This window comes from Musca domestica, unplaced genomic scaffold, assembly GCF_030504385.1.
Source record: "Musca domestica strain aabys unplaced genomic scaffold, Musca_domestica.polishedcontigs.V.1.1 66, whole genome shotgun sequence".
NCBI classification, from domain to species: Eukaryota; Metazoa; Arthropoda; class Insecta; order Diptera; family Muscidae; genus Musca; species Musca domestica.
In genome coordinates this window covers 4248768-4274649 of record NW_026712376.1, presented here as the reverse complement: position 1 = coordinate 4274649, position 25882 = coordinate 4248768, and the positions used below count along the sequence as shown (strand labels likewise).

Genomic DNA, 25882 nt, shown 5'->3' with positions numbered 1-25882 from the left:
ATAACTGAACGGTTCTTTAGTGATTTTAGAAAAAACTGATTTGTATTTGTAATATAAATGCAAAATATAAATAATTTTTAAACATGTTTTCCGAAACAATTGAAAATTGTGCCGAAGATTCAAATAAGTAAGTTTGAGAATAATTGTTTTTAACTGGAAATTATTGCAGGATTAATAATTCGAAGTCTACAAATTAACTAAAAATAATCAATATAAAATTGGAAACAAAAATGAAGAGAAATCATGAAAATTACGAACAACAAATGTGTTTAGTCATCAATGACATCGTTTTAAGCTAAAGAAAAATATTGTGAATAAAGTAGGGCAAGTGTGACAATTTATAAATGCCCTTCAATATATTTTTAATTTACGACGTTTGTTGCTATAAATAATTAAATAGTGGTCCTTGTCTTTGAAAACCACACAACTTTAAAAACATGTTCGGTTTTCGTTATTTCATTTTTAATCACGCAAGTAGTTGCCAGAGTTAATATTTATTTTGGATATAAAAGAAAATGTTTATGAGAATTGTTTACGTATTCAGAAGAGTACGGAGGCGAAGGAGCCATTTCTCTCAGCCTCGCCTAAAACTCAGATACAAGTGATTGATAAGATTTTGAACATACACATGACACACAGAAGATGCAATCAATTCATTGAAATAATTAAATTAGACCTTTATAGCGCTCTCAAATACAACATTTTATCCGGGTTAACCCAAATTATCAGGATTGCTTATACCGGAATTATTCAACCATATTTACCATGCAAAAATAGATATTCTCAATAACGGAAAGCATGACTGAGTTTTTACGTTGGAACTGCGGTAAGCTCCAAAGCTGCAGATGTTTCCGCAATAGCCTTGTTTACATTTTGCATTCCCACAATAAAAAATAAACATTACATTTTATTTACACATGATAATATACTGGGGATTCCATGGTACAATAAGGAGGTAGAACCGAATATCGGGAGGTACCGTTATATGGGGGATATACGATATCGTGGACTTATATAGACAATTCTCTGTCAGGGGGTAAAGTACTCATAAAGAGCTCCTTGTGTACAATTTCATTGAAAAATGTGTCTAAGATCATCAAAATACCGAATATCGGGGTGTGCCGTTATATGAGGGCTATACGATATATACTTTCTTGGGTCTAAAATTATTATTTAGATGAGTTATGTTGTATTCGTGGGAATGATGGTTGAGTTAAAAATGCGGCACGCTTGCTTATTTTAAGAATTACTTTATTTAAAACATACTAATACAAAATGGTGTCAATCTGTACACATGAAGATGGTAAAAAGAGAATGATGAAATTACAATGTATGAGTGTATGTATGTTATGCAGATGACATGAAAGAATAATAACAATGACATATGAAAGTGTAATAATGATATGGTTGCCATCTCTATATAAATAGTTACAACAGTTCTCCCTCACTTAAACGAAACATATTTTAATGTCGAATATAATCGCCAAAATACTGGGGGGGTCTACGTTGCCTTGCAGATGTTCGACGACTTGGGGTGTCTGCAACTTCAGACTCTTCATTGGAGTTTGACAGCTCTTCGGTATGTTGTCCGTTCCTTGAGGGCGATGCTGAAGATGATGTTGTAGGATCTGTGCATTCCAAATCTGGAGGAACTTCGCTTCCATCTGGTGGTACGTATGAGCTTATTACTGGTTGCTGGAAAAATGGTATACCCATTTGTTGAGTGTTGTTTGAAGGCGAATCGGAAGGTGAATTTTCCGCAGTCTTTGGAATTGGCGTATTAGATAAACGGAGCTGGTTTATGTGGCGTTTGAAGACAAATCCATTGTCAAGCTTGATTATATAATGAAGATTACCTAGCTTCTTAGCTACCACACCGAATTTCCAAATCGATTTGTTGGCTGTGTAGTATCGCGCTTGCACTCGGTCTCCCTCACTTAATTTTCTTGCCGATGTTATTGTAGATTTGGTTGATGTTAATTTCAGTGGTTTTAGTGCATCTAATTGAATCTTTATTTGCCTTCCTAAATACATTTCTGAAGGGGTTTTTCCATTTCGGAGAGGCGTGGCCCGATATCTAAATAAAATTTCTCGAATTTTCGTCGACATTGTCGCGGGGTCATTTGACATCGATGTTAAACGTTGTTTTAATGTCTGGATGTTTCTCTCGGCTAGGCCATTTGTCGCAGGATGGCCTGGCGCAATAAATTTTTGGAAAATTCCGCGATGCCTACAAAATTTTGTGAATTCTTCACTTTTGAAAATTGTAGCGTTGTCAGAAACGACTACATCTGGAAAACCATTCCTTGAAAACATATTTTCCAATATTTGAATTGTTGATGATGAAGTTGGTGCAGAAGAAGATACTCCGACCTCAGCCCATTTTGATTTGGCATCTACTACTACCAAAAAGAAATACCCTTGATACGGTCCTGCGTAATCAATGTGAATACGCTGCCAATTGGTTTCAGGTTCTTCCCAGGGGTGTAGGACCACTTTTGGAGGGCTCCTCTTCACTTCTGCACAAGCAGAACATTTCCGTACAAAGTTTTCGATATCTCTATCGATTGATGTCCAATACACATATCGTCTTGCCAATTGTTTCATCTTTGTTATGCCAATATGTGTGTAATGGAGTTCTTCCAAAACAGATTGTTGAAGTGTGGCTGGAACAACTACCCTCGCTCCTCTAAATAAAATGTTGCAATCAATTGTGAATTCGGAGTCAACAATATCCGATTTTTGCAATGTGTTGATGATTTTCGAGAGTTTTTCATCTCTTTTTGTTGCTTCACGAAGAGCGTTGAAGTTTAATTTTATAGAATTGATTTGTTGAATAGTTGATACGCATATAGAATGCACTTCATTATCAAGAAAATTTAAAGTTTGAGTACCTATTTCCAATGGTGCCCTAGATAGGCAATCCGCATTCACGTTTTCCTCGCTCCTCTTAGTGACGACTTCATAGTTATAACCTGTTAAAAATGTTGCGTACCGCTGAAGTCGCGAAGATGTCATTTGAGGCAATTTCGAATGTTGGTGGAATATTCTTGACAATGGCTGGTTATCCGTGATCAATTTGAATAGTCTGCCGTAGACGTATTCATGGAAGTGTTGCACAGCGTAAACAATAGCTAACGCTTCTCTATCTAATTGAGAGTAATTTTTCTCCGCCGACGTTAGCGACCTCGAAGCGAACGCTATGGGTCTTTCTTCATCGTTTATGATGTGCGACAACACTCCTGCTATCCCTGTGGGACTAGCGTCACATGCAAGCTGCAATGGTAATTCGGGGTTGAAAAGTGTTAGTACACGATCACTAGCGATTTCTGCTTTTAATGTTTCAAAAGATTTATTGCATTTGGATGACCATTTAAAGACAGCATTCTTCCGCAATAGGTGTCGTAATGGAGTTGTAATCGTAGCTGAGTTTGGTATGAATCTTGAGTAATACGTCACCATTCCGAGGAACCGGCGAACGTCTTCTACGCACTCAGGTTTAGGCATTTCCAAAATAGCCTGTACTTTTGATAAGGACTTTTGCACCTTATTGTGACGTATGGTGTGTCCCAAAAACTCGATTTGTTCTTCGAAGAATTTACATTTTGCCATGTTTAAATGCAGATCGTATTTACTCAATTGTGTCAAGCATGCTCTCAAATTGGACTTGCACTCTTCCAATGTAGCACCATGAACAACGATATCGTCAAAGTACGATTCTGTTTTAGGAGGTTCCCTTAATATTTGATCTATTATTCTATTGAACTCCGCGGGTGCGGTTTTAATCCCGAAGGAAAGGCGATTCATTTTATATGTGCCTCTATGAGTTGATATAGTTTGTATCTCGCTGGACATATCATCGACGGGTACATGTAGATATGCCTTGTATAAATCTAGACGACAAAAGAATTTAGAGTCTCTTAGACTGTTGAAAATTTCATCGATTTTCCGAATTGGATAATGTGCATCTACTAGGCGTTGATTTACGCCCACCTTGTAGTCGACGCATAAACGTACCCCACCATCCGCCTTAGGAATTACGACTAATGGCGATCCCCAATCGCTGTTTGAAATTTTTGTAATTATAGAAGCTTTCTCCAGTTCGTCAAGCTCTTTATTGACACGCTCTGTCAATGCATATGGAATTTGACGCTCTTTTGTGTACACTGGAGTAGCATTATCCCGCAATTTTAGAGTGACTTTATAATTGGGAATGCACCCAATGTTTTGTTGAAAAACACTAGCAAATTCCGTCACAAATTCTTGCACATCGTTTGTGCTTCCCACGACATTAATCATTTCAGGATTTGAATCACACTCATCTAGTTCATTCAAATTGATGCCTAGACGGCGTATCCACGTCCGTCCAATTAAAGCAGAACACTCATCTGGAACGATATAAATATCATCATTTATTGTACTGTTTTTGAATTTAATATTGACCCGGACTTTTCCATCCGGAATGAATTTATTCTGCGTATAGGATCGGAAAACTATTTTTGTTGGAGTTATTTTGTCATCCATATTTAATTTTGCGAATTGGCTTCTGGGTAAAAATGAATATCCAGATCCTGAATCGACTTCGAATCTTACCACCTTGCCTTCTATAGAAATATCAGCATAGTATCGTTGTGCATCTGTATATTCATTCTGGTACACATCCACAATTTTAAAAATTCCGTACTCGGGATCTGCACTTTGAACTTGATTTGTGGTGTTCGAAAACTTTTTATTTTGTCCGGCATTAGGACCATCCGCCAAAAGAGTAGCTATGCATACTTTAGCCACATGACCACGTTTACTGCATAAGTTACATTTAAGATTTTTACTAGATCGACATTCTCTCGCATAATGATTATTTTTACCACAATGTAAACATAACCCGGCAATTCCTAATTGCGCATAATTGATTTTACCTGATCGTACAGTTTCAGGCCTTTTGAATTTCGCTTTGTGGGGCTTGTTTTTGCTGAAAATTTTGTTTATGTCAACAGAACTGTTGACTTGTGACAATTCCCTAGCATCCACCTTAGCTGCCTCCAATGCCAATGCTTTTAAAACAATTTCTTCGAATTCCGCAGAACTTGTTTGGAGAAGTTGTTCCCGAATACCGTTGTCGTGTATACCTCGGATAAACTGTGCCCTTAGAAAAACATTAGCAATGGAAATTCCACATTCGCACGGGGAGACAAATTCGCATGCATCAATCTCTGCACGAAGAGATGCCACAAATTCGGCTACAGACTGTCCTTCTCTCTGGTAAATCGATAAGAATTTGTGTTGAGCAACCAATACGCTTCTTTTGGGAGCCAAATGATCTCCCAAAATCTTTAGCAGCTCGTCGTACTTCAGCTGTGATGTATGCTTTGGTGCCGCCAACGCAGTAACCATGTTAAAATATTTCGACCCGATTGAATTAAGGAGTAACATTGCACAGTACGCCTTATTTTCATGCACACCTTTCATGGTTATGTAATTCGAAAACCTTTCGATGTAATTTTGGTATGTTTCCTTCGTTGTGTCAAACATATCAAAATTGGGTACTAACGCTGTGTTGATGCTGTTGTTGCTGCTACTGCCCTGATTTCCCTGTGGCGCACTACCACCTGTTGTTAATCTCGCCAGTTGCGCAACCAACGCTTCCTGCGTTTTCAAAAAGGCTTGGAATTGTGTGGAATCCATCGTCTTATACTTTGTTGAAATATTAACCTTGCACTTGGCTAATTTTAATTTGTAAAACAAGATTTACTCTCGTCGCCAAATTGTTGTATTCGTGGGAATGATGGTTGAGTTAAAAATGCGGCACGCTTGCTTATTTTAAGAATTACTTTATTTAAAACATACTAATACAAAATGGTGTCAATCTGTACACATGAAGATGGTAAAAAGAGAATGATGAAATTACAATGTATGAGTGTATGTATGTTATGCAGATGACATGAAAGAATAATAACAATGACATATGAAAGTGTAATAATGATATGGTTGCCATCTCTATATAAATAGTTACAACAAGTTACAAACGGAATGACGAACTTAATATACCCTCCATACTATATATGGTGGAGGGTATAGAAAGGTGGCCATTACGGATTCGGAAAATGAGATTACCTCTTTAATTTTGCCATGAAAATTAAGTAGACAAGCGATTGATGATTTCGTATTTGTTTTTGAAGTTGTGGTATTTTGACAATTAATACAAGATTATATGCTCTGGTCCAGAATCTTCAAGAACCTACTAGCTTTGCACTTTTCTTCGATATCATAAAGGGAAAACGGTTATCGTAGCAAAAAATTTCTTGCAGTTCTGAAACAGACCCATAGCCTAGAGGTGCAAATACATAGAAGGTTTTTCTAACTGGCCTAAGGTGCAAGTACATAAAGATCTTTTTTTAAGTCATCGGATGGTATCTTCGTAAAAGAGCAAAGCAAGAACATAGGCCCGTTCTTATATCTTTCCTTTATCGTCCACTTTTGTTATCCCTTACTTTAGGAAAAGTGAAGTATAAAGTTTACATTATCGGGTTCTCATTATTACATCTTTCCTTTAAAATATATGCATTTTTTACAGAGATATGACAAGCTTTTTGTAAAAGTAACTGGTATTCACTGCACTTTTTCACAATGGCATATTCATTGTAGTTCAAAAATAATAAACAGAATGCGAATTTGTAATTAATTTCGTGAAATAAATTTATAATTAATTTCTTCAATATAAAATAAACGATTTGCGTTATCAATTTTTTATTTAAATAAATTTTGCTGTTATTGTCAAAACAAAAAAAAAAAAAAAAAAAAATATGGCAACTTTACGATAAAAGATGGTCTGACCCTTGGTACAATGAAGAGAAGGTAGGCCAATTTTGAAAAAATTGCAAATATAGAGGTCTACCTGTTTGGCTTGTAATGTCAGAATTAGTATCAAAACAATAAAAAATCAAACAACTTGTTGCATTTATTTTAAATAAATAATTGAAAACCGCGATAACTGAATGAAAGGTCAAGACTTTTTTTCAAAATCATGTACTATATTTCTCTAAAGGATTATTTCGCTACAAAAACTCTAGATTTTGTCGATGCATACGTTGCAACAATGAACAATTTTTTGTTATTGAAAAGAAAACACATACATAAACAAATAAAGATGGCATATTAAGCCAAGAAAATAAAAAAAAAAATAAAATCATATGGTACATAGCCCTACCTTGATATCATTGTACCATGCACAGAAGTATATAGGACAAGAGAAAGTTGAAATGTGGCAACTCTGTGAAAATTATGATATCATAACAACATAAGTTGTGTTCCAGAACCTACAAATTAGTACTAATTCTGCTACAACGCGTTCCCGTACTGCAAAAACTAGCAAATTTTGCAGCTCTCTCGAGAAAAAAAATGGCGCTGAGTGGTGCACATTTCTGCTTGTTTAAGCTACATGAATTTGGCCGAGCAGAAATGTGCAAATTGTGAATTTGACATTTAATTGGCAGGGCTAACAAGGTTGAAAAATGTATTGATACATTTCAATGTTCCCGCGTCATAACAAAAATAAAGAAATGATCAACTTAAAAACTAAAGGCAAAAATTATATTTGTAGTGCAAAAAAACAAAAAGAGAAAATATGGAGCACTTTTGGATGATTCCAGTAGTGAAGAGGACTGGCTGAATGATGAATCAGATTATTAATTATTATTATAGATTATTAATTTTAACGTATCGTCTTCAATACAAAATTTTTTAAATTTTGGCGTCCGTTTCAGTATTTACTCTTGGAATTTTGTATTTTGACATTTTATCGCATTTCTGCTAATTTTCCGTTCCCTTATTTTTTGAGCACACCTAATTGAGAATGACATTTCAAACTGTTCTCTCTTCTGCTAGTTTTACTACTAAAAAAGTACTGGAACAACTATAATTATCAATATTAACTGATTTAAACCGCTAAGGCTATATGCACATTTTTGGAAAGGTCTATAAAATAGAATTTTGAAACCACAATTTTGGATTTTTCAAACTTTTATTTGCCACTCGTTTCTGTAATTGAGGTTTTAATATTAAGCTGTTACTGTATGTATTGTAGACACAAACCATTTTCTCAAAATACATCTTGTCTAGTCTTTACCATTTTAGGTCTATGAGCAAAAGAGTTTTAGGTTGACTTAGTCCAATTTCTTCGCAGAGGAACAATGGAGTTATAGGTTGACTTAGTTCGATTCCGTACCATAATTAATACTTGTTCCCATGGTACAATGAATTCAAGGTAGGGCAGAACTACCATATGATTTCAATTTTTTTATTTTTCTGGCTTAATATGTCAACTTCATTTGTTTATGTGTGCGTATTCTTTTCAATAATAAAAAATTTTTCAGAAAATATTCAAATTCGGGTGTTTTCAAAATGCTTATTACAACATATGCATCGACAAAATCTACAGTTTTTGTCGCGAAATAAACCATAAGAGATATATAGAATATGATTTTGAAAAGAAATTTTGAACTATCATTCAGTTTTCGCGGTTTTAAATTATTTATTCAAAATCAATGCAACAAGTTGTTTGCTTTTTTATTGTTTTGATAGTAATTCTGACATTAGAAGCCAAACAGGTAGACCTCTATACTTGCAATTTTTTCAAAGTTGACCTACCTTCTCTTCATTGTACCATGCTTGTTCCTTATTTTTTAACGAAGATGCCACTCTATGAATTAAGCCAGCAAATTTTGTTTCTACCTTAAAACAAGAAAATTCCACCTTATTATTTCAGAAAATTCTTTCCGGATTCCAGTAGCCGATCTAACGATTACAACTTTTCCTCACTGGAGCAACCACCCAGTTTACAAAGTATTAACAGTGTCAATAGCAGTATATTCTCACCAAATTGCGATATCTCCAATGAATTTCGATCTCTGGAACAACCGATTAGTTTACAGAGCCTTAATGGCGTCAATATATTTTCGCATCTTGAGATTACAAAGGCTATACTGCAACAGGTATTTATTTCGACGCACGATTTTTTATACTTTTGACACACCGTTATAAATCCCTTACCCTTATACTTTTCTTAGCTTGGCAGCCCATTGCAGGAAGCGACATTCCTCAATATATTACAACATTTTTTAAGTATTGATTCAAAAGCTCCTTTGGGTACGATAATTTGGAATACTGCAGAAAAATTAGTGCACCGGGCCAAGCTGATTGAAAGTGAAAGTGATGCAGAACGATTGTTATGTAAAGCCATATCATACAAGCTGACATGTCTAAATTGCAATTATGCTAAGGAAGAATCAAACCCGACTACTACAAATCAAAAGACTGAAAATGACCATGGTCAAACGGCACTGACTGATGTCAAGAAAATAACATTGGTGACGACTCCTGCTCCGGGTATGACACCTGCTCCCGGTATGCCACCACCACCTACAATGCCAGGTATGCCACCTGCTCCCGGTATGCCACCACCACCTCCAATACCTGGTATGCCACCTGCTGCCGGTATGCCACCACCACCTCCAATACCAGGAATGCCTCCTCCCCCTGGAATGCCAATTAAACCTATTGCGTTTCCTCATCAATGCACTCCTCCTCAAAAATCAAAAACAAGAAGCGTTAATTGGATCAAAATTCCACCACAACAGATTTTGGGCAAAAACAATATCTGGACAGCAATGTTGGACTGTCAAAAAAGAAACACTGGCGTCAATATCGATTTCAAAGAATTGGAGACACTATTTTGTTTACAAACGAATAAAGTGGAGACAGCAAAAGGATCAGATTTCGTCGATGGCAGTGCAAGGAAAAGTAGTTCAAGCGCAGTAAACTTGTTTGACTCAAAGCGAAGCTTGAACATCAACATCTTTTTGAAACAATTTAAAGGGTAAGGTCATGGATAGTATACATATAATTATCACACTTTATTAAATTGTTTTTATACCCTCCACCATAGATAGTATGGAGGGTGTATTAAGTTCGTCATTCCATTTAAAACTCATCGAAATAATAATTTTAGATCCAATACCGGCTGGCTTCTTCGTAAAAGATGAAAGGAGTTTTAGGTTAACTTAGTTCGATTTTGGCCCTACGCTCATTTGGTCTTTTCCGAAGAATCTACCGATGACTTAAGCCATTCAAAAAAATGATTTATGTAATCTCACCTTAAGCATGTCGTTTATTAGGCAAAAAATTTCTTTGTATCGGTGACAATTCTACCTGATTCGAAATAAACTAAAACTTACTGTTCAGACCAGCAACATTTAAGTCGTTTTTACTTGTTTCTAATATTATTGTGATTTATTATTTTTCAGATACGCAACTTATGAGGCTATTATCGAGCTAATTCGCCAAGGAAACCACAAAATAATGGGTCCTGAAAAGTTGAAGAATCTTCTGAAATTATTGCCCGATTCTCAGGAAATACAAACATTGAAAAGCTTTGATGGTGATACTCAATGTTTAGGAAATGCAGAAAAATTCATGTTGTTATTAATTGCTATTCCAAAGTGAGTTTGAGTTATAAAATATTTTTATTTTCCAATAATTGTTGTAGAATATTACGGGCAAAAGGGAGCAATGTTGGAGAAACGACAATTAAGAATTGGCAAGGTTATATTTGCCGCAACGTTTTTTTATTTTTGAATGTAGCAATTGGTTATTAGTAAATTTCCCGAAAGAAAGCAGACGGGGGAAGTTTACGAAAAATAAAAGTGTGTTTACCCAGCGTTTATATATAAGTGTCAACTCCAAAAAAAAAAATATTTTTCATCCATGGTACATGTACGCAACTTGCTGTAAGAAGGGTGTTAAATGGAGTAGTGTTTTCTCAGTTCTCTCATCTCTTAAAACTCTAACTTTTATTTACGGCAAAAAATGCATACAATTTTTTCCGAAAAAGAAAAAAACTGCATAGAAATAGGCCAGTAGGATAGTGAGTAATGAGTAGGATAGGCAGATTTCACCGACACAGCTGTTGGGACAATGAACTGTCAAGCATGGTACAATAAGGAGGTAGAACAGCTTCGCAAAACTACAGAAATACAGCCCTGAGGCTATGCCCGCTTCCTGTCAGACTCATTCAAAATTGTATGAAACAAGTTGTTTTCATATTTTTCATACTTTCCCTCATGCCCGGATTTTCTCTCAAAAACATGATCTAAACTGTTCGATCTTTCAATTTCATGGCTAAAGTGGTTAATAGCTTTAATGCGCGAGCCGCAATGTACATGTCTTCCAATCCTTGGTTTTGAAAATATTTTTTTTCATTTTCAAAACAATAAATACATACACAAAATTGGCAGAAGTCGGGCACACTTAGAAAAAAATTGGAAACAGCTGATAACTCTACTTTACCTTTTTATTGTACCATGCTGTCAAGCCAAATTTGAAATTGAAAATTTTAAATGAAAAATTATTTAAATTTGTAAAAATTGTTTAAAAATGCAGATCAAAACAATCTCCGATTGGTGTTGTATAAGAAAATGTTTAAACAATTTTGACATATCAATGTTTTCAAGCGTTGATGCATCTACCTGCATTCTTCCAAATTAAATAAAAGTACGTTTAAATATATGAAATCTACTCGATTTGAAATGTCAATTCCATAGCGTACGCGTTAAATAATATCCACGGTACTTATGAATACGACTTACGTGACGTATACGCTGAATGCATCAAGTGGATTTAATAGTCTAAACGTGTTCTAACAAAGGAATTGAACTATGGTAGAAGAATACAGGCAGTCGCATCGACACAGCTGCTGGGACAATGAACTGTCAAACCAATTTGTCATTTAAATTTGTTAATGAAAAATTATTGAAATTTGTAAGTATTGTTAAAAGCTGGATATCATTGCAACCTCCGATTAGCGTCGTATAGGAAAACATATACAAATCTATTTATTTTTGAAAAACAAAAAACGTTTAAAAAAATTTCTGACATCAATGTTCTCAAGCGTTGATGCATCTACCTGTATTCTTCTACTATGAATTGAGCTAAGGCAACCTACAGGTCAGAATACATAAAACGCTTTTTTGACTGTCTTAAGTCATCGGCTTGCTTCTTCGTAGAGGAACAATGGAGTTTTATTTTGAATTAGTTCGATTTTGGCCCTGTGTTCCTTTGTTCTTTCCGAAGAAGCCGGCCGATGAGCCTTTTATGCATTCTCACCTTTAATTTCTTGTATTACTAGATATCGAAAAAAATTGGAGAAAATTGGTATTGTAAAACACGTAGCTTTAGTTTTAAATAAACCTCAGATAATTATTTTATTAAACAAATATGAGATTGTTGGTAATTTAATTTCAGCTACAAGTTGTGGATTGAATGCATGCTTTTAAAGGAGGAGTTTGCAGCTAATGTCACATACCTCGAGCCAATAATATGTGCCATAATCGATAATGGACAAAGTAAACGCCTTATATTCCATCTACCAACAATATGCTTAAATAACTTCACTTCTATTTTCACAGATCTAATTAATAATGAAAAAATACGTGATGTGATTTACTACGTGGTACTTGCTGGAAATTTTCTTAATTCTGGAGGATATGCCGGTAATGCAGCTGGAGTTAAACTTAGCTTTCTTACCCAATTGAGCGGGATACGTACCAACAAACCGGGAATGAGTTTTATGCATTTTGTGGCATTACAAATAGAAAAGTTAAAGCCAGAACTTTTACTCTTTACGGAAGATTTCAAATGTTTGGACAATGTTTCAGGGTAAGATTTGCACGTTTTTTGTCCCTTTACTTGCCCAGTAACTTTTAATAAAGTAAACGAACAGCATCTCGGAAAACATGTGTTAAATAACAGCTGATCCATCGATGATTTGGCTAAAATATTAGGTGTGTCTGGTTACTTTTCCTGCAGGAATTGTCCAGCAAGTCTTTCTGAGAGAGTAAGGTAGTTTTATTCTCTTTTGCAAGGAAATTGCGAAAAGTAGACAGACGACATTCCTGCAGAAGCTTGCAACTAATCAGCTGTTTTGTCAAAACAAACCAATTTGTCCCCCATTAAAAGAATTAAAAGAAAAGAAGCACCACCAATTTTAAAAGTTTTATAAATGAAAAGAAAATTAGCAATAAAATACAAGTATGAGCAATAAAAGAAAGATAGATTTTTTGTGTTCCCCGGAATCCTTTAAATGTGTTGCTAATGGCGATTGTCTAAAAATGTTGGAAATAGTCTTTTATTTCCTTATTACATATTAGTATTTACGTTTTCCACATTTTTTAAAGTTGTTCCCCAAAAACAATTAGTCTTTCAAATTCCAAAAAAATATTTTCAAATTAAAAGCACAAAATAGTTAAACAAACAATAGAGAACATCTGATTGAATGTCGATAAATGAGAAGAAGAAGAGTTGCAAGTGATTGCAAGAAATTTGTCCAGCAAGAATTTGCAAACTCTCACTGAAAGAACTGTCAGACTCTCTCTCTCTCTCTCTCTCCAACCGCTCTCTTTTGCAGAACTTTCGGGTTAACAGACGACTTCCAGTAACAATTTGTAACAATTGTTACAAATTTTAGGATAACCAGACACACCTATTAACAGCGGAAATATATTTTCACAGTTTATAAGTTTTTATATTTTCATTAAAAAAAAATAATGAAACACAAGTTAGTTCGGCCGGCCGATTTTTGAATACCCTCCACCATTTGGAACGATTTTCGCAATTTTCTAAAAAATAAAATCCGTTAAAAATTCTGTTGAAATCTTAAAAATACCGAATGTAACCGTTATATTAGGATTTATACAACGACGAGGGCCTGCATAGGCAACTTTTGCCATAAACCATTACAATATTCAAATGCGAAACTTAAATAAAAAATCGGTGAATATGTAGCTAAAATCATTAAATTTCCGAATATAGGGAGGTACCGTAATATTGGGGTTATACAAAGACATGGACCTGCGCAGACAATTATCTGTCATAGGCTGTAGTATCTATTACGAACTTTAAATAACAAATTTGAAACAATTCCGGTGAATAATGTCGCAAAATCATGAAAATACCGAATATCGGGGGGTACCGTTATATGGGGAATATACGAAGACGTGGACCTACAAAGACAATTTTCTGTCTTAGGTTTAAGTATTCATTACGAACTTCAAACATCAAATTTGAAACAATTCCGGTGAATAATGTCGCTAAAATCATGAACAATACCGAATATCGGGGGGTACCGTTTTATGGGGGCTATACGAAGACGTGTACCTGTACATACAATTTTCTGTCATAGGCTGTAGTACCCATTGCAAGCTTCAAATACCAAATTTATAACAATTCCGGTGAATAATGTCGCTAAAATAATCAAAATACCAAATATTGGGGGGTGTACAGTTACTTGGGGTCTAAACTAAAACCCGGATCTACATCACCCATTTTCAATACCAAAAGTCCTGCAGACATAATACACATTTGAGTAAAATCTTATCATCATAGTTCATTTTGTTGGGAAGCTAGAGTGACTTCCACAGACGGACGGACATCGCTAAATCGACATAGAATTTTATGCTGATGAAGAATAAATATACTTTGTGGGGTTTAAAACGTATATTCCGATGTGTTACAAACGGAATAACAAACTTAATACACCCTCCAAACTATGGTGGAGTGTGTAACAAAAGATGCCGCCTGAAATAAATACCTATTATTTCTGCTGATATAAAATATAGAAATTAACAAACGTCAAAATATCTCTCTCATTTCGCTTTCACATACTGGACTTTTGGCTAAACGAACAGCTTCCAATAACAATTTGTACAAACTATCGAGTAAATGAACACTCCTATAATTATGGTAAAATTAACAAGGTATTCCCATTTGCCAATGATAATGATAGGCAACACGATGCCGCACAACTGTGCGTGAATTTTTAACAGCTTTCTTGTTGTATGATTTTATGCAAAAAAGTGTTTCAAACCTTACACATTTGGTTTTAGTGAAAGTGAAACAAATTTACACATTTTTTATGACGAGATCAATATCGGAATTCCATTTTGGGAACAAAAAACTTTTTTACAAAAACTTTTTTTACAAATTCATACATTCCTATTCTTTGTGTCAAATAAAAAATGTTGTCCACGCACACCAAAGAATAGCAAGCAACTATGCTCGACCACTTGTTTCTGTTTTCTTCTTCTCGATAATTACGCATTGTACGAGAATGACTTTGTTACACTTTGTTTTTAATTTTAAACACATTGTGTTTCAATTCCGGGTTTTCACTACATTTTATGTATAAAATTAGACTTTTCGCACAGTAATTTCTGTTTTCACTACATTTAATGTGTAAATTTGAACACTTCTTAAAATTACACACTATTTTGTTAAATAATAAGCACCCTTCAATAAATTAACAAAAAATCACAATGATTTTCATAGTACCATTCAACAAATACTTTAGAGTGTAGATAGTAAAGGTTGAGATACATACGATAATTTTTGGTCTGCCATAAATCAATGGCTGTTTAATTCGTAGCTAAACAGAGGTCAACCTACCTAAACTAGGTCAACCTAATTCCTTTGCTCTTTGAAGAAAAAGCCTGCCGATGACAAATTTTAGAAAAAATCTTTTTGGGTATTCTCACCTTAATTTCCCCTTGGTCCACAGTGTATGTATTTTGATTTCGAGCGACTTCGAATTCAATCGTATAAAAGTATTATATCCAAAAAAGTCGAAAACATGTAAAAGATATATATTTAAACGTTGTTATATTTCACTCTATTTCTATCCGTAGCATTAATATTGATCAGATATCTAGCGATATTACTGAAATGGACAAAGAACTGAAAACAATTGAGAATCAAATATCAAATGCAAATTTCGATGGCAATACAAAACGTGAATTAATGGCGTTTTTAATGAGTGCAAAGCAAAAAGTTTACGAGTTGAAGAATCGAATGATCCAAGTCGATGAGATACGTGTGAAAACGGCCAATTTCTTTTGTGAAGATGTACAAAAATTTCGCTTGGATGAATGTTTTCGAATTTTTCACTCTTTTTGTGAGACGTTTCTCAAGTGCCGCAAAGACAATGAAAGACGGTTACAGTTGGAGAAACAAACATTACAAAGACAAAAGCAAAAACAGGAGCAGCAGATGTCGAAAATGGGTAAATTAAAACAATTTTTTGCACATATTTTTGAACAATACATTTAATGAAAAAAAATGATGCATCGTTTTAGAACACAAACGTCCCAGACTTCATGATTGCCAAAATGTTATTAGTACCTCGACAGAAATGAATAATAATCATTCAACAATGAATGATGATGAACTAATGGATTATTTTAGTAAAAGTTTGCAAGATTGTGGAAAGGGTCGCAGACGAAAAAGCCGCGACAATGGACGAAGGAATTCGAGAACCTCCACATCTAGTGATGAATGTGAGACGACAGCTTTAAGGAAAGAAGAACAAAGTGTTCCAGATCATGCAGCAGATGCTAAGGTTAATGAAAAAATTACCATTTCAGATGTCAAAGAGAGACCTAAATCATCGCAGTTCGTATTTGGTAAGTAGCTTATGCAAACTGTATATTAACTGTGTGTTTCTTCGGGGAAAAAGAAATGAAGTTCAGTTTGCATGTATCTATTAAACTACTATTTGGGTTTATTTCGGATTCCGGCTTCGAATCACCGCAACTACGCAGTGTATCCGAAAATTTTACAAACTAACAAAATTCTTTGAGGCACAAATGAATCTTTGAATCGTTTGTAAAACAGCATGATTTCTGAAGTACTAATGGGTGTAGCTAAATAAAAACAAACTCCAAATTAATAGAGATTAATAGACGAATACCAGGGGGACAGAGTCCGTGAGAGCACAATAAAAACAACACAAACAAGTATAAAAGCTGTAAGTTCGGCCGGGCCGAACTTTGAACACCCTTCACCATTTGGAACGAATTTGGCAATTCTCAAAAACAATACAATTAAAATCTTAAAAATACCGAATGTAGCTGTTATTTTAGGGTCTATACGACGATATGAACCTGCATAGGTAACTTTTGTCATAAGCCATCACAATATTTAAATGAGAAACTTAAAACAAAATCGGTGAATAATCATCATCATAAAATCATTAAAATACCGAATATCGGGAGGTACCGTTATATGGGGGCTATAAGAAGACGTGGCTTGAACAGACAATCCCCTGTCATAGGCTGTAATATTCAATACAAACTTTAAATACCAAATTTGAAATAATTCCGGTTAATAATGACGCTAAAATCAACAACGTACCGAATATCGGGAGGTACCGTTATATGGGAGCTATACGAAGAAGTAGACATGAACAGACAATCTCGTGTCATAGGCTGTAGCATCCATTACGAACATCAAATACCAAATTTGAAACCATTTCGGTGAATATTGGCGCTAAAATCAACAAAGTACTGAATATTTGGAGGTACCGTTATATGGGGGCTATACGAAGACGTGGATCTGCACAGACAATTTTTTGTCTTAGATTGTAGTATCCATTTCGAACTTTGAATACCAAATTTGAAACAATTTCGGTGAATAAAGTCGCTAAAATCATTAAAATGCCGAATATCGTGAGGTACCATTATATGGGGGCTATACCAAAACGTGGACCTACATGGCCCATTTTCAATACCAAAAGTCCTGCAAACATAATATACAATTCAGTAAAAGGTTATCAATCTACTTCATTTCGTTCGGAAGCTATAGCAATTTCCACAGACGGATAGACGGACGGACCTCGCTAAGTCGACATCGAATTTTATGCTGATCAAGAATATATACTTTGTGGGCTCTAAAATGTATATTTCGAAGTGTTACAAACGTCTGGTGTGAAGATTGAATATATCGGTTCACTTCTTCTGGTACCTCCCTCCCACCTATCGAAGAAACGAGATCTTTTATAAATATGGTAAAGATAAGACCATTCCTTCTGGTATTTTCGCCACATTTTGAAAAACCAAAACGATTATAAAATCCGAAATAGACAACCGGTTCTCTTTACATTTGACACATCCCATTATTTCTGCTAACACAAGATCTGCAGTGAAGATGGGATATATCTGTTCACTCCTTCTGATGCCGCCCCCACAAAAGGTAGACATTTTGAAAATCCTTTAAACTCGTAAAACGCGAAATTAACATCTGATTCCATTTCAGACTTGGTACATCCTAATATTTCCATCAACACAAGATCTGTTATAAAGATGAAAGGGATCGGAACATTTCTTCTAGTACCTCCCCCACATAGGGTATTAGATTTTGAAAAACAAATCGCTCAAAGAAAGCGAAATAAGCATCGATCTCTCATCAAATTTCACACATACAAAATTTTTGCTAACACAAGATTTGTTGTGAAGATGATATAGATCTGCGAACCCCTTCTGGTACCTCAGTCACAAAGGGTCAAAATTTTCAATACTTTTATGTCTTGCGAAACAAATCACCGATTCTTTACAACTTACTATATCGAAATATTTCTCTCAACCTGAAACAGGAGATGAATATGGAATTTATGATTTCTCATAGAATTGGATATAAATGTTCGATTTCCTTCAAATTGTGCACATATCAATATTTTTATCTGTATTAGATGAAGTACGGAATTGGAATACTTCGGTCCGCTATATATGTCACCTGACGCATATATCACCATTTTCCAAAAATTTGCATAGTATAAGAAGTAGTCGGTATAGTCCAAATCTGATATGTTGTAATATTTATATCAGTCTTAGGTCAGATACGAATTGGTCAACTGCTTCGGAACCTCCCCCATCAAGCGTCAACAGTTTGAATATAAATCTGGGGTATAAATCTGTCGGCAAAACCGACCGATACTATTTTACTTGTTTTTGACCTCAATTGTAGTTTTTAATTGCGATTTACATGACCTGTTAAACTGATCTTGGTAATAACCAACTCATTCATTCATATGCAACATAATTTAACTTCCAAAGTAATAGCAAAAATTCAACTCTTATTTGGTCTCTTGATTATATTACCACGGGACACTCAGTGTCGATAAAGCCCCATCGCTATTGATATTTTATACGTGCCTTGGTTGTTGCTTATAAATATATATATTCCATTTTTTTTCTTTTTGCAGATCTTGAACCTTTGCCAGAAGGTAAATGTATAACGGCCTCTGACTTGAATAGTCCCCTTAAAAACTATCAAAATTCTGTTATCGAAAATATGGGTAATGTGGCACCATCTTTAGCGCAAGAAAATACACCACACATAACGAAAAAAGACTTGGAAAATAAGGATGAAAACACTAATATTCAACACGAGACTGTGGCGCAAAGAACAAGAAGATTGAAAATTATTCCGCCACTAAAAATTCGGCCGATTTCACAAACAGAAGAAAGGTCAATGTCGGCCGTTGTTGGTAATACAGAATGTGAGAAACGTTTTTCCTTCAAATCGGTGGCACTTGCTGCACGAATGGTAAAACGTTGCACATCTATTAATGAGCGTGATATTCAGGAGACTTTAAAACACCTAAGAACACCAACCGTTGTACCGAATTATATATGGGATGATCACAGACAAAGATTGCGAACGATGAGCGAAAGAAATGCGGAAAATATTTTCTTTAATGATAATGTTTTTCGAAATAATGTGGAAAAGGAAGCTGAGAAATGTCAGGGAACAGACATGCAAAAACTACCATGTATTACTACGAATGAACAACGTTTGAATAATGAGGACTATCATATTGTAAATGGAGCTCCAATATTAATTGAAGGTAATAAAGAGGAAAATTCGACTCTAGAAAATATTCCTGGAGGCGACATAGAAGTACCCAATGTACCAGAATCCGCGATGAAATCAAATTCTTTAATTTCTGAAGTCGCCGAAAGGAAAAACAGTTCAAAGAATCAAGATTGCCTTAACGAGAGCTATATTCAAACATTATATGCTCTAAAAAACGACGCAATAAGTTCTGGAAATAAATTGGATACACCAAATGGTGTTAAAAAACATTGTGAATCTGAGATCAAATCAACGACAACATTTAAAGCCGTAGAAGAGAATTCAAAATTTAAATGTCCTACCAGTGCAACAAATTTAGAAGATAATCGAGAGCAAAATGATAGTGGTGAAATTTCTGTTGCAAATATTATCCAAACATCTGATGTAAAACGTTTGAAATCAAATAAAGTCGAAAATGATATTTTAAAAACTCTGGCTGGTTGTGATAAGACAACTTTTTCGGATAAACGAGATATTTATAGCGAAGAACAAACCACACGTAAAGAAAATCCCCAACAAATCCATGCAGAAAATTTGAATAAAACCTGCCTCAAGGATGGTGGACCATTGAAACATTTACATACGGAAAATTTAAAAAACGTCACTCCTGGGTTGAACAATGCAGACAATGATGAATTAAAGAAGTTAAAGCCCAAATCGGAAGGTTATCATCTAATTGAAGAAATAAATTTGAAAGCCCTCTCAGATAATAAAGAAAATTATATTAATTTTCCGGAGGTGGAATCTAAGCCAGAATCGAACGGAAAACAAAATCCGAAGAATCCCACAGAGAATAAGAACAATTTGTTAAAATCTAAAGAAGTGCATCTTCAACATAACTGTGATCAAAGCCAAATACAATCAAAAGATATAATGAAACAGAACTCACGTGATTTTGAAGACATTAAAGTTGAATTTATGACGAATGCCGAACAAATAAATGCTAAAGAAAATGTGGAAAAGGAGTTATTGTTTTCAAATGACAAAAACCAAGATGCCATGACGAAAAATGAAGATATCAACTCCATGTTTGATATCATTTCTGAACATTTACAAACATTACAGATGAAAGTGAATGGGACTCAAAATATAGAACCGAATATTATTCATGGTATATCTAATATTTCTCCCCTTGACGAAGAAAAATTAAACAATGAGATTAAACAAAACCTCCCAGAATATCATGCTTGTGATAACATATTTAAAACCGATTATAGCACTAAACAATTCAACCAAGCAGTAAAACGAGACCATTTTACGCCCAGGCAGAAAGAAACCCCTCCCAATAAATTGGTTTTAAAAAATGTTACAGATGATAAACACTTAAAACTGAAAACTTCCGTAATACCTAACACGACTGCACAAATGCCGACTAAGTCTGAACACCCAGCCAGTATTGCAGTATCAAAGCTAGGAAAGAAAACTTCCGACGAATTAGTTTCATCTAACACTACTGTTGCTGCTCCAACAAGAGCCAATGAACATAGAAAACGGAATATATTTTCAAGAAAACAGAAAAATGAGAAACTGCCAACACCCTCTTCTGTCAAAAATTCAAAACATGATCTTAAAAATGCAGAGAATGGGACTCAAAATGTCGAACAGAATGTCATTCACAATAAATCTAATATTTCTTCCCTCGAAGTTTCGTCTTTGAATGTAAATGACAAAGAAACGGTAAATAATGAGGTAACAGTAAATCTAGACAATACTAAGCTCACGCACAAAGAAAGTGTCAAAAGCTCTCCCAATAAACCGGGTTCAAACCTGTTTGCAGATGTAAATAAAAAATCGAAAGATATTGACAAACACTTCAAGCTCAAAACTTCTTCAATACAAAACACTACTGCACAAATACCAGCTAAGCCTGAACATGCAGCCAGTAACGCGATATCGAAGTTAGCAAAGAAAACTTCCTATAAATTAGTTTCATCTAAGACTACTGTAGCTGCTCCAACAAGATCCGACGAAGGTAGAAAACTGAATATATTTTCAGGTAAACAGAAAAATGAGAAACTTCCAACGCCCTCTACTGTCAAAAACTCAAAACATTATCTAAAAAATGCAGAGTATGGGACTCAAAATGTCGAACAGGATGTCATTCACAATAAATCTAATATTCCTCCCCTCGGTGTTTCGTCCTTGGATGTAGATCATAATGAAACAGTAAATAATGAGGTAACAGAAAATCTAGTAAACTCCGAGCCCCAACACAAAGAAATTATTAAAAGCTCTCCCAAAAAACTGGGTTTAAAAATATTTTCAGATGTAAATAAAAAATCCAAAGATATTGATAAACACTTAAAACTCAAAACTTCTTCAATACAAAACACGACTGCACAAATACCAACTAAGCCTGAATATGCAGCCAGTATTGTGATATCGAAATCAGCAAAGAAAACTTCCGACATATTAGTTTCATCTAAGAATACTGTGGCTTCAAGAAAACAGAAAAATGAGAAACTTCCTACGCCATCCAACGCCATTGAATCAAAGCGTGATCTAAACAATTCTGAATCTACCCCAATAAACAAAATATCGACATTAAAGAAGTTCTCCACGAATGTAGCACAAAAACTAGGATTAAGAAAGCCCGCAAGCGAAAAACCTCCAAAATTGTTAAATGAAGTGAGAGAAAGAGATAAGCAAATAATAGCGGCAAAAACACCTCAAATAATTAACAAAAAAAGTAATGCTACATCATTAATGAGAAACTACGGCCAAGTTAAAGATAAAAATTCCCAACCTGAATTGAGGGCAACATCACAAATACCAAGTCGTAGCAGTTTTCGTTCATCTCGTACTTCTAGTAGTAGTTCAGCCAAAGCCTACATTAACAACACTAACCAAAGTGTCCGATTTTTAAAGACATCAAATGGAATTGCGTGTAATAGCCAAAACTCCAAATCTGATATAAAAACTTCCATTCAATCCAATAGTGTTTCAATAAGACCTCAGTCCTTAAGCAAGAAACGACATTCGGTCACCAATATTTCCTCCAATGCTATGCCAGAAATGAAAAATAAAACAACCTCAGTTCTTCGACCCCCTAATGGCCAACTTTCGTCTGCAAAATCTGTAACCACTTCAACTACTCGCACCCCCTCAAATGAAAGTACTCTCAGAAATGTTACTGCTAACTTCCAGAAAAGTGTTGCAGTACCAAAAACAGGCCGTAGTGCTAGCCTCAGTTCTTCATTTCCAAAATCTGGTTCAGAATTGCTGAGTAGTCGCAGACTTTCTTTGAGAGAAAACTGCAGCAATGTCAAAGGATCCTTAGAACCGCCAAGACGCTCTTCGGCAAGTTCAATTCGTAGTTCATTTAGTTCTAAACGTAACACAACATCGAATCTCATAAAGAAGACACAGAATGGACTATAATAGTTTTAACGGTAGACATAATTATAATAATAAATTTAATAATAAATTTATTATATTTTATTAAATTTGTACAAAATGAAACTATTTTTATGTTATTATTACTATAAAATTATAATTATACTTAAATTTATACGAGAATTCAACTTTGTTTTATGTTTCCTCCATTTTGTTATGTTTCCTACATTTTCAAGTCCGGAAATATAGCTCTGGAATAAAACTTGTAATCAAAGAGTAAACAAATAAACAAACGAAACTTATAAATAATTTACTATTCATTAATTCTAAGTCAAAATCTTAAACTTATTGCAGCAGGAAGTTCAGAAATTATGCGATTGCTTTAAAGATCAGAATACATAAAGCACTTTTTTGACTGGCTTAAATTATCGGCTGACTTCTTCGGAAAAGAAAAGAAGAAGGAGTGTAGGACCAAAATCGATCTAAGTCAACCTAAAACTTCTTTGTTTCTCTATGAAGGAGTCAGCCGATGACTTAGGCAATCAAAAAAGCGTTCTATGTATTCTTACCTTAATGCTAATTTGTTGTTAGCATATGAAGCACTGCATAGAAAGTTTTTTAACTTGTCTGTCTTAAGGAAGAAGCCAGGCGATATGGTGGGAATACATAAAGCGCTTATTTGGCTGGCTTAAGTCATCGGCTGGCTTCTTCGTAGAGGAACAAAGCAGTATTAGGTTGACTTAGTTCGATTTTGGCCCTAGGGTACTTTGACCACTTCCGAAGCCGATGACTTAAGCCAGCCAAATAAGCGCTTTATGTATCGTTATATGAGGGCAAATATATTCGAATCGACTTACTTTTTAAGGGTTCTACGACAAATTCTAAGTGGTGTTACAAACGGAATGAATAATTGAATATATCCTGCTTTCCATGATGGCTTTGGTGGTGATACAAAGCATAGCCAATTTCAGACAATATTCAATTATATGACGGAACATTCACAGTTGGTTAAAGGCAGCAAACGAATCCATTTTTTATTTTTTGAGGCGCGTGAATCGTAATTGTTTCCAATTTTCTAGATTCGCCTGTTTTCTTTTTTTGTATTTTCAATATTTTACGAAGAAAATGCTACCAATTTTGAATAATACAATCGAAAGTACTGCCAAAATAAATCCATTTAGTTACAGCACTTTTTACTCGATCAGAAACTGTTACATAGTAACAGTTTAAATTCGGATCGATTACAACTTTCGACTTGTTCGAACTTTCGAATCGAGTAACATATTGATCGATTTTTACGCAAACGTGTTTATTGTCATAACTTTTAAAGCAAAAAAAAAAAAAAAATAACGGACCAAAGCCCATATAAGTTTGGACAAGAAGACTACTTGTAACAACAATTTGACAAAAAAGTTATTACTAGTTCACTGTTGTGGTTTGACTTTGTTGAAATTTCAACGAATGATTATTTTTGCCCTTTTTACAAATTTTTTGTTGGTCTTAGTCAGTAGAGATTTATGGTGATATTTAAAAAAATGTTTGTAGCGATTTTTACGTCGGAGCAGTTGGCATCCCTGGTCCGAATGCAAAATGTAAACAACTCCTTGGCGGAAACAATGGCGACTTTGGAGTGTATGGTATCGTCACAGCTGCTGGGATAACGAACTGTCAATCCGATTCTGAAATTGAAAATGTTGAACGATAAATTATTGCAATTTGTAAACATTGTTGAAAAATACGTAAGATAATGAGGTTCGATTTGCGTCGTATAAGAAACCCTATAAAAATCTATTTATTTTTGACAATACATTTAAAAAATTATGACATATCAAAGTTGCGTTGTTGCATCTACCTGTATTCTTCTACCATGACCGCACTAAAGGTGAGAATACATAGACTGATTTTTTGACTAGATTAAGTCCTCTGCTGGCTTCTTTGAAAAAGAACAAAGGATTAGGGTGAACAAGTATAGTTTATAGGCCAATATTGAACTAAGTCAACCTAAAACTCTTTTGTTATTTTACGAAGAAGCCAGCCGATGACTTAAACCCATGAAAAGGCGTTTTATGTATTTTCTACTTTAATACTTTTCTTCAGCATGTAGATTCCGCATCGGGACTAAAATAAATCCGGCTGTTATCCACTCGATTTCAAATGTCTTTGTCCTTTGGAGTGTGCGTCACGTAAATTGTATTCTAAATCTAATGGATATTATTTGTCGTATACGCTATGGAATTGACATTTGAGATCGCGTAGAGCTCGTAAATCTAAACAATAAATCCTGATGGTGTGTGTTATTTCAGTTGACGTTTATATTACTTAGAATACAGGTAGTTGCATCGACACAGCTGCTGGGATAATAAACTGTAAAACCAATTTTGAAATTGAAAATGTTGAATGAAAAATTATTAAAATTTGTAAAAATTGTTGAAAAATGCTTATTATAACAACCTCCGTATAAAAAACATTTAAAAATTTACTTATTTTTAATAAAACATTTTACAAATTTTGACATATCAATGTTCCCAAGCGTTGATGCATCTACATATATTTCTCCACCATTATTACTTTTCACCATGTATATTTGTAAAACAACCCTTGCAGTTAACTTATATTCTTACGCTATGAATAATTCTTTGTTTTTTTTTTTTTTTTTTTTTTTTTTTTGGTATAAAGACGTGTTTTGATAATTTTAGATAAATACATTCTTATAATTATTTTCTAGTAATTTGCTCCCCACAAGTTAGACAATCTCCATATTTGTATGTAGACCACAATAAATTTATTTTTTTCTCCATAGTTTGTATAAATA

At 34.5% G+C, this 25882-nt stretch overlaps 1 protein-coding gene across 1 annotated transcript; it reads left to right on the top strand.

Moving 5' to 3' along the window:
* LOC101899840 (formin-J) lies at positions 1-23290 on the top strand. The gene is made up of 9 exons (XM_059129708.1): positions 1-127; positions 8762-8987; positions 9063-9871; positions 10299-10493; positions 12295-12395; positions 12459-12708; positions 15732-16105; positions 16179-16505; positions 19082-23290. Exons 1-9 carry the CDS (start codon positions 84-86, stop codon positions 23113-23115), a joined length of 6360 nt encoding a protein of 2119 aa, XP_058985691.1. The 5' UTR covers positions 1-83; the 3' UTR covers positions 23116-23290.
* Positions 23291-25882: the final 2592 nt, after the last annotated feature.

Bases quoted from the DNA above. Each gene is read 5' to 3' on its own strand.
- LOC101899840 (XM_059129708.1), top strand. From the start codon at position 84: ATGTTTTCCGAAACAATTGAAAATTGTGCCGAAGATTCAAATAA. The intron at 128-8,761 runs GTAAGTTTGAGA...TTATTATTTCAG, and splicing joins TGTGCCGAAGATTCAAATAA to AAAATTCTTTCCGGATTCCA. The intron at 12,396-12,458 runs GTAAACGCCTTA...CTATTTTCACAG, and splicing joins CATAATCGATAATGGACAAA to ATCTAATTAATAATGAAAAA.